Source organism: Cetorhinus maximus, chromosome 8, assembly GCF_964194155.1.
Source record: "Cetorhinus maximus chromosome 8, sCetMax3.hap1.1, whole genome shotgun sequence".
In the NCBI taxonomy this organism is placed as follows: Eukaryota; Metazoa; Chordata; class Chondrichthyes; order Lamniformes; family Cetorhinidae; genus Cetorhinus; species Cetorhinus maximus.
In genome coordinates, this window is record NC_135886.1 from 17,818,643 (window position 1) to 17,829,022 (window position 10,380).

Below are 10,380 nucleotides of genomic sequence, written 5' to 3' on the forward strand. Positions count from 1 at the left end.
TCTCCTCTCAAAAAACAGGCTAATTATCCAAACATGGTCATACTCAGCTGGTTTCAAGTCCATTGTTTAAAAATTATTAAATTATATGGCTGGTGGAGTTCCTTACTCAGTCAGGGTCCATTGTCCAAAGTGATCAATTTAATGGTTTGGTCCACACCTAACTGAATAGACTGGTTAGGTCTGGATGCGTTGTGAATGGTTCTGGAGTTTGGTCATTCATCTATGTTAATTCTCAAGGGCTATTTCTAAGCCCGGCTCCTTGCTGATAGGGTATGTCAACACAAATGTTCAACCATCTTAGGAGCTGCTGTTTAGGTCACTTTTAAAATGCTGTTGTTCAGGCTTTTTAAACCTATATGCTGGGTTCAGCCCCTCAATAAATATAGTCATTTTCAATATAAAACAAAGTTTAATAACAATAGCAAAGGTAATTAAATGGTAAAACAGGCTTACCTGTTCCAAGTAGAAGCTTTGCCATCTTGCAGCTGGCGTGTTGTGGGCATCAACTCTCTTTTATACACTGAGTTTATCATTTGTGGTAAATAATTCCATATGTCAATAGATTTATCACTGGAAAACAATCAGTCACAATGGGAAAATAACAGTTCTTATCTTCATAATATTATTTTCACCTTCTTGTGAGTAACAGCTTATCTCCTCTACAATGTTATCTAGATTGTCGACCTTCATTGTAACCCCAAACCTGTTCTTGTACTATAAACGCAGGCCAAGAAATTGGTGGGGAGAGTCAAGAGACCAATGTTCTGCTAACGTGGGAACAGGAAGAGTGGGAAAGCTGAATGCTTCAGGTCCAGGAAGGTATGGATCTTCCTGTTGGTTAGCGTCATGTTGGGCTGTGTGAGTTCAGCACAAGGTGAGTGAACTGCTGGGTAATTCGAAAATCAAAAATTGATCTTGCAAGACAAGCAGAACTCTAACTTAAACAAACTATTTCCACCTTACAATGTTCCTGACATGAGCTTCTGGCATCAGCGCAACCATTTTAACCAATAGGGTTCACTGTCAACCAGAAAGTTGCAGACTGGGGAGAGACAGTGGCACAGTGGTGATCTCACTGGGCTAGTAATCCAGAGGCCCAAGCAAATTCAGATCCACCACAGCAACTGGTCAAATTGAAATCTTACTAATAAATCTGCAATATAAAGATAGCTTCAGTAATAGAAACTATAAAGCTACCATAGATTGTTGTAAAAATCCATCTGGTTCACTAATGTCCTTTAGGGGAGGAAATCTGCCATCCTTACCTGGGCTGGATGACATGTCACTCCAGGCACACAGCGAAGTGGTTGACTTTTAAATGTCGTCTAAATTGGGCTGAGTCAAGGGCAATTAGAGATGGGCAACAAATGCTGGCCTTGCCAGTGATGCCCACATCCCATTAAAGAATAAAAAAACGTGCTTCCTTCCTCACATGTTTGGCTACAGTAGGCTGTGTATTGTCTGAAGAGCCTCCAATCAACGCAGAAGAAGCCTCTGAAGAGGAATCTGGAGGCATTGAAGTCCCGTCACAGCCTCCACCAGCGCAGAGACACACTCCTCGGTGGGACCTAGCTTTACAGTAGCCTCAGGATCACAATCTGGTGAGCACATCGCACTGTCTGTTCCGCAGCAGGCAACGGCGGGGACTTCCCAAGTGTTCTGCACTCGGAGGACTGCTGAAGACCAGAACATTGCTGAGTCCAAGTCAGATGATGAGCCTCTGGACTCGGTCATGTCACAGTTGCTGGAGTTGCAAAGGCAAGCTCAGGAACATCAGGAAGGGATGTCCGCTGCACTCCTCAGATTGTAAGGCATGATGGAGGAGTCTGTCTGCCTTCAGGCTAAGGTGATAGCAGGCATGTCAATGCACCGAGGTCAACATTGGTAGAGTGGCCACGATGGAGACCGTGGTTCAGGACATCGCTCCTGCACTGCTGCGTGGGCTGAACTCCATTGCTGATGCCATAGTTCGCCTCCAACAATGTGTACACCAGAGGGGTGTCAGGCAGCTCGATCTCACTCCAGCTACCCCTGCTCCTCAAGGAGTCAGCCTGGAGCCCTTGGGCACCCATGAGGAGGAGGATCAGCAGGTGCACACTCTGGGACCATCCATCCAGATGACCCCAAGAGTGTCCGGCCCATCCAACTCCCCTCTTCCTGTGACCTCAGTGGCTCCAGTTCCACAGGATGAGGAGGGTGCCACTGCCACACAGCAGGATCCTGAAAGCAGGCTGGGGCCCTCCAAGTCTCGGCCCTCTAGAGGACGCTCGCTAAGGTCATCATAGACAGGGCGTTGCAGTCAGCAGGCTGCCTCCACCTCCGCTGTGGATGGCCGGGCAGCACCAAGACATAGCGGCAGGGTTAGGAAACTTAAAATTTAGTTGCACAGCCTGGGCATGGGTTTTAATCACTTGTACATACTGTTCACTATTGTCAATAAACTCCCAAGAATGTCTCCCTGCCTATGGCTCCTTGTTCTGATGAGCAGTGCTCATGTCACTCAGATGTGAAATCACCCACGGTCTCTGTGGGTCATCCCTATCCCCGAGGAGTCATCCCTGCAGCTTCTGTGGACCCTGGAAGACGTCAGGGATCTGTGACCGACTGAGAATGTAGGTGTCCTGCACACTCCCTGGAAACTGTGCACAGACCTGCTGGATGCTTTTGCGGTGGTCACACACCAGCTGCACATTCAGCGAATGGAATCACTTGCGGTTGACATAGTTGACTTGCTTGTTGTGACGGAGATCTGAGTGCCACATGAATGCAGTCAATGGCACGCTGCACCTGTGGGAAACCCGAGATCTGGGTAAATCTAATTGCTTTTGCAAGCTGGCTGTCCTTGTCCCAGGTGAAATGGACAAAGATGTGTGCCTTTGCGAAGGTGGCATCCATGACCTCATGGGTGAATTTGTGGGTGGAGGCTTGTGATATCCCACAGAGGTCACCTGTGGAGCCCTGAAAGGAGCCCCTGGTGTAGTAATTGAGTGCTACTGTCACTTTCGCGACCACTGGCAGTGGATGCCCTCCATGTCCCAGTGGCACCAAATCCTGCAGTAGCTGGCAGATGTGACCGACCAGTTCCCTAGACATGTGTAGTTTTTGGCGACACTGGTTCTTAGTCATCTGCAGGAATGAAAGGCGGCATCGATTGTACCTGGATTTAGCTAGGCACCAACCAGCGATGGCTCGGTGTGGCTCTTCTTTCTCGCCATATTGTCCACTCACCTCATCGGACACATGCGACGCCATCGGACACATGCGACGCCATCGGGCACGGAAAATCCTGGCCCGTGATTCTAATGCTGATTATGACAAACTAGCTGTACATTATAACAATATTGCACCAAACCACCAAATAAAAAGTGTAGGACATCAGTTTATCAAAGATACCTTGTCTCCAAAGCTTCTCACGTTGTCATATCCAATCCATACATGTCCTTTATAACCATATGGAACCACCTGTGGAGCATCCCATTCGGAAGTGCCACTTTTCAAAAATGTGCAGATCTGTGAGAAGAGTGAGAAATGGGCATTCAAATCATCAATGGTCACAGATGATCAGTCATTTGCAATGCTCTCAATGTACACTGACACCTTTTCCACTTCATTTTTCTTTAATGATTTATTCAACTATCATTTTCTCTCAAACAGAGGGCACTGCTCTTTTTTTGCTGTTGAAAAAATATTTTTATTCATAAATAGCAAATGCTGACTGATATTACTCTTAATCAAAAGATAATCAATGATCTCTCACACTGCATGTTTCCAATCTGAGGCACTGGAGGAGCCAAAGAAGCATCTAGAATTTACTCACACTCATGATAAAGAGATTGATTTAAGTAATAGCATCAACACCAGTTTCCTTACCCTTCCAACAATGTGGAAATAAGGCATAGGCTGGCACACAAACTGCTAAGGATTGACTACAATGTTTGTACAAAAAACCCTGGAATTTCATGTAGGGAGGGAGGTAAAAGATGTAAAAGGTCATATCCTCCACTTAACCTCCTGGTGTATTTTCCAAGACTGACAACAATGGCCAGAGTAAGACGGTCAAACACCTTCCGATGATGGAGGGTGTGACACTATGTCTCTGTTCATCCGAGTATGATAACACATGTTTCAGCTCCTGTTCCTTTGGTACCTAAGCTAAGCTATGCCATGTGTTGTGATGCTGGCAGAGGCAGCAGGATCTTCATACATGGGACTGTTAGGAAATAGAGATACTTTAAGTAAGTTATATTTGTATTTTTGCGGGTGTTAGGAATGAGTTTTATCTTTAACGTTTAAGTTTGATTTGTATTTCTGAATCTGTGTGTTAAGAAAAGGTCAAATTGAGTTTTAGTTTCACTTTAAAAGGTGTCTGCATTTCTAATGTGAGTTTTACGACTGTTGCAGTTAAGTTAAACAAACAAGAGTAGAGAAACTGGTCTGTTGCCTAGCAAAGGGGGTTCAAAGAAGCAGGTCCCTCCCACAGACACCACAGAAGAAACTACAAACAACAGTTTGATTTGGAAGCTGTTTGAGTCCAGTTGATTTTGAAAGTAGCTGCCAGGGAAGACTGGAGCAAAGGGGACAGATAGCCAGTCCCAAGCTAAAGAAAAGACCCCAAAATCCAGGGAAATGAAACAGGAGAAAGTTCCAAGTAGACCTTCTAGTCAATGGAAAAATAGGAATCGGGAAAGACCCTATTCTGTGGAAATGAAAGTAAAGAGCAGAAAGAAAGGCTCCAAGCTTCAAGCTAAAAGGAAGCAGATTTAAAACAAGAGGCCAGAGGTCCAAAGAGATCTATAACTCGTTGCTAAGGACCTATGAAGCAGTGGTGTACTGTTGATGGCTGAGCCAATGAGAGACAGTGCATGGAAGGCAGCTTGAATGCATGTCATGACCTAGCGGGGAGGGACATCAGAAGGAGAGTTCAAAACCCTAGAGGTGAACCCTTGCAGAAGGCTTCTGAGAGAAAGCGTTAGTTTGGGATAAGATTCCAAAGCGAGTTCCTGGAGAGCGGAGAGTGGAAACCCTTGGTGTGGAGCACAGAGTGCAGTGAGAACAGCTGGCTCATGGTGGGACAAGCGTCTGCGGGGAGTTGATGAGGGATCCATAGCATCTGTTTGGGGTGGCATCTGTCACTTGGTTTCAGAGTGTGATGTGTCTGAGCACAGCGTGCATATTAGTTTACATGGACTGCATACTTACTGTGAACATTAAAGTTTAAGGTAGCTTTTGTAACTTGTATTATCCTTACAAATCTGAGTACATCTGTAAAGGTATAGTTGCGGATGAAGGAGTATTGTAATATAGTTCATCTTTTCTTATTTAATAAATGTTTTATTCTCTTGTTAAAGGTTCATTAGCTGATTCCGGTTACTCTGTTCATTAGCCCCTCTCCACGTATCTAAACAAACAAAATTAAAAGTTAGGATCTAGCCAACTGGGTTTGTCTCTGAGATCAGGCTTGTCCAGGGGTAAGCTCAGCTGGGATCATAACAGGACAGATGACCAGATGGGTGAGCCTTTGTTTAGGCTGTCAGACTGAACTATCTTAAAATTGGGCCACCCTGGATAATTTCATCACTGAACTGCATGAGGCTAGCATATGCTTTTGAGATATATTATAACATGTTACTTGATCTGCCTGAGGATGTTCGTATGATTGAGGTAATGCAGATGACCTCACAGTAAAGCTTGAGTCTTTTTGGAGGGTAGAATTCAGTGCTTGGTTAATTAGTATTTGCAAATATAGGATCTTATGAAATAAAGAAGCTGCATCAGTAGCAATACCTCATAATAGGCCAAGCTTCCAGTCTCTCTGGTGCATGGCCCAGCTGGTCCAGGACCTCCTGATGGGGCTCCAATCTCAGTGTTGGATGAGGTCAGTCTGAAGGTATGGCCATATGTAGCGAATCCAATGTTCAGTTTCTCTGCAGGAGCTCCCTGATTTTTCCAATAGTTCATTGTAAAGTTCTACAGGAAGAAACATGAAAGTATATGCTAGAAGGGCTTTGAAAACCATCTGGTTGAATATAGTTATCCATTGGAAATAATAAATAGGATTGGATTCTATTTTCATTAACACCTACCACATTAAAGCAAAGGTTGGTATAGTGTTTGTTATTTGGGAGAGGATAAAGAGGGCTATTTTCCCCAGTGACGCTACTCCCAGATCCATGGTAATCGTATGTCATCACATTGAAAAAGTCCAAGGCTCTGTATGAGAAGAGATCTGAGTTACACCGATATCTTGTTTACTAAAATAAATGGTAACTATCTTAATGATTAAACAAATGAGCTCTGAGGATTAAAACTATAGAAAATAAATAAGGGCCTTACATTTATATAGGACCTTTTATGGCCTCAGGATATCCCAAAGCAATTCACAGATGATGAATGACATTCAAACTCTTTCGAGTTATCAACAGTCACAGATTGCAACTCTTTTGAGCACAATCACAGTTCTTGGTTTCCAGGAGTGGGACATGAACCCACAACCCTCTGATTCAAAGGCGAGGGTGCTATGAATGACATTCAACATGCAGTCACTGTCACATCCAGATAAATGACCAATTAGAGTGATTTACTGCTGTTGGCTGAGGAATAAATGTTAGCCAGAACACAGGGAGAACTCTTCCTTGAATAATTCCATGGGGGCTTTTACATCTATTTAGGGGATCAGACTGGACTTCAGTTTAACTAGCCAGCTAAGGCACTTCAATTGTGGCTTGAATCACAACTGTCTGACTCAGAGCCAAGAGTGCTACCACTGAACCACCACTAAGACCTCTGTGTGTTTCCAAAGTATAATAAAACCTGCCACCCAGTTTTTGCTGAAAATGGAGACTAATGAAATGTCCTGGCCATTGACAGCCAGAAGCCTGCTCAACTCAACTGTTCAAGCAAGCTTTGAAGCACACGGCCATCACCCATCTGAAACAAACAAGAGCCTTATTTAGATTCCTAAATGGGCTCACATACCCATTATAGAACCCAAATAGAATCATTATGGACCAAGGGTGGAATCATTGACACTCAAGTTCAACCATGTGACTCTCCCCACTGCTTGAATGTCTCCCAAATGCAGCAGTGACCATAAATGGCCATGGTAAGTGAGGTCTGCCCAGAGCACAATGCAGCAGAATCTGTAATATATAATTTTTACATCACAGTCCAACTGCTGAGAGCAGGGCCTTTATATTTAGGGATCTAAATGAGAAAACAAAGTCAAAGAATAACAAACCACATGATGATTGAAGAGGGGGATTCAAAATGCATGGACAATTCTTATAAAACTTAGTAGTAAAGATAAGTGTTAGATGTTCTCTTTGTTTCCTGAACGACATTTATCTTTCAATCATAGCCAGAAGAAAAATTTCAGAATATCTGGTCATAATCTCATTGTTGTTTCTGGGATTTTGCTGTGAGTTTGTTGGTTGCTGCATTTTCAGGCATTACAACAGTGTCCACAGTACTCCAAAATACTATTGACTGGGAATATCTTTGGGATGCCCTGAAGCTGTGAAAGGAGATGCATAATTCAAATTCATTTTTCTATTACTCACCTGCTTTTCATGTTTTACTACTCATTGAAAGAAAGAAGCATTTAGACAGTTTTGTCAGCATTACCCAAGTTGTGAATATAGCATAAGCGGGACATTCCCAGTCAATGAACAAACTATCAAACCCAAACCATGCAATAAGCTAAGCTCAGACTCAAGTAGTCAAATTCAGCCTCTCTCTCTTCATCCCCCCTGCACTCTGTCCTGTGTGACTAACGTGGATACTTACTGTCTAAGCTGAGGAACTTCATAGCTCATCTCAATGATACCCATCCCAGCAGAAACTGCAGCTGAGAGCAGCAGTCTTGGTTTTCCAGTGCTTTTCGCCTCAGCTGCAAAGACTGCCACCATCTCTTAGAAGTTGAAAATGAATAAGATTTCTCTTAACAACAGATCCTCACCAAATGGAGGGTTTCAAAAGCATACGAAATAATTTTCTGGCTTCATAAAATGTATCCATGGCCAAGTATCATAGAATAATTTATCTAATCCCAGGTAGAGTCAAGGTAGGACCAGGTTTAAATGGAGCCTAGATCAATAGCCATTTTTGCACAGTAGCCAGAACAGTGATTAATGAGGATGCTATTAAATTATTTTGCTGTGTGAATTCATATGTTTCACATTTGAACATTCCATTTTCATGTTTCACAAATTCTGTGAAACTGTATTTTAAAACTGTCTCTCTAGTGTGTCTGTACAGTTAGTTAGGTTGGAGATCAGCCATGATCTCACTGAATGGTGAAACAGGCTGGAAGAGCTCAGTGGCCTACACTTGTTCCTATGCACCTTGTCCTTGGTGAGGTCCTTGAGAGGAAATTTAAATTTACAAAAAGGTTTGAAGGATGCTTTATTTTAGCTAGTAGACTAAACATTCAGTTAAACACATTTGGTCCTACCTGTGCCAACACAGTGAAGAGATGTTTGTCTCGTGTCCCAGGATATTCCCAGTCAATATCCAAACCATCAAACCCATAACCACGCAGGAACTTAATCACAGACTTTATGAAAGTTTGGAGATTTTCTGATGTGGAAACCATAGTGGAGAATCTAGAGGAGAGTAGAATGTTAAACAAGATCAGAACACGTGTATTTTGGTTTCAGTAATTACCTCTTGAACATTAAAGTGCTTTGTATTTTTTACAAATTGACAATATACCAGGAAACCAATAATAATTTACAAAAACATAATTATATGGTGTTACATTGTGACTTTTTTTTATTCATTCATGGGATGTGGCCATCTCTGGCTAGGCCAGCACTTATTGCCCATCTCTAATTGCCCTTGAGAAGGTGGTGGTGAGCTGCTTTCTTGAGGTGCTGCAGCCCATGTGGTGTAGGCACACCCACAGCGCTGTTTGACCCAGCAACTGTGAAGGAATGGTGATAAATCTCCAAGTCAGGATGGTGAGTGGTTTGGAGGGAACTTCCAGGTTGTGGTGTTCCCATGTGTCTGCTACACTTCTCCTGCTAGATGGTAGTGGCCATTGGCTTGGAAGGTGCTGTCTACGGAGACCTGGTAATTTCCTGCCATGCATTTGTAGATGGTACACACTACTGCCACTGTGTGTCGGTGGTGGAGGGAGTGAATGTTTGTGGATGTGGTGCCAATCAAACGAGTTGCTTTGTTCTGCATGGTGTCAAGCTTCTTGAGTGTTGTTGGGTCTGTACTCATGCAGGCAAGTGGAGAGTATTCCATCACCCTCCTGACTTGTGCCTTGTAGATGGTGGACAGGCACTGGGGAGTCAGGAGGTGAGTTATTCATCGCAGGATTCTGAGCCTCAGATTTGCTCTTGTAGCCATACTATTTACATGGCTAGTCCAGTTCAGTATCTGGTCAATGGTAACCCCCAGGATGTTGATAGTGGGGCATTCAGCAATGGTAATGCCATTGAATGTCAAGGAGCAACAGTTGGCTTCCCTCTTGTTGTAGATGGTCATTGCCTCGCACTTGTGTGGCACAAATGTTACTTGCTACTGTCAGCTCAAGCATGGATATTGTCTTGCTGCATTTGGACATGGACTGCTTCAGGAGTTGCGAATAGTGTTGAACATTATGCAATCATCAGCAAACATCCTCACTTCTGACCTAATGATGGAAGGAAGGTCATTGATGAAGCAGCTGAAGATGGTTGGGCCAAGGACACTACCCTGAGGAACTACTGCAGTGATGTACTGGAACTGAGATGCTCGACCTCTAACAACCACAGCCTTTGTGCTAGGTACGACTTCAACCAGCGGATTTTTCCCTCTGATTCCCATTGACTCCAATTTTTGTCAGGGCTCCTTGATGCCACAGTCGGTCAAATGCTGCCTTGATGTCAAGAGCAGTCACTCTGACCTCACCTCTGGAGTTCAACTCTTTCGTCCATGCTCGAACCAAGGCTGGAATGAGGTCAGGAGTGGCCTTGACGGAACCCAAAATGAGCATCAGTGAGCAGGTTATTTCTAAGCAAGTGCCGCTTGATAGCACTGTTGATGACCCCTTCCATTATTTTACTGATGATGGAGTAATTACTGATGAGGCGGCAACTGGCCGGGTCGGATTTATCCTGCTTTTTGTGTACAGGACATACCTGGGTCATTTTCCACATAGCCAGTTGATGCCAGTGTTGTAGCTGTACTGGAACAGCTTAGCTAGGGGCGCAGCCAGTTCTGGAGCACAAGTCTTCAAAACTATTGCTGGAATATTGTCAGGACCCATAGACTTTGCCGTATCCAGAGCCTTCAGCCATTTCTTGATATTACGTGGAGTGAATCGAATTTGCATCTTTGCTGCTGGGGCCCTCCAGAGGAGGCCGAGATGGATCATCCACTTGGCACTTC

The 10,380-nt window shown here is 43.9% G+C and overlaps 1 protein-coding gene across 2 annotated transcripts in view; it reads right to left on the reverse strand.

The window, feature by feature from the left end:
* The window catches only part of LOC144683472 (acidic mammalian chitinase-like), a 43,854-nt gene extending 35,251 nt beyond the window's left edge, over positions 1–8,603 (reverse strand). Inside the window, exon 1 of one of the 2 annotated variants that reach the window (XM_078546520.1) lies at positions 8,453–8,603. In XM_078546520.1, the coding sequence (XP_078402646.1) occupies positions 8,453–8,593 (141 nt within the window). In that variant the 5' untranslated portion in view covers positions 8,594–8,603. The remainder of the gene's footprint in view (positions 1–8,452) is intronic. The other variant, XM_078546519.1, reaches the window with a different exon arrangement.
* Between the last annotated feature and the right edge of the window lie 1,777 nt (positions 8,604–10,380).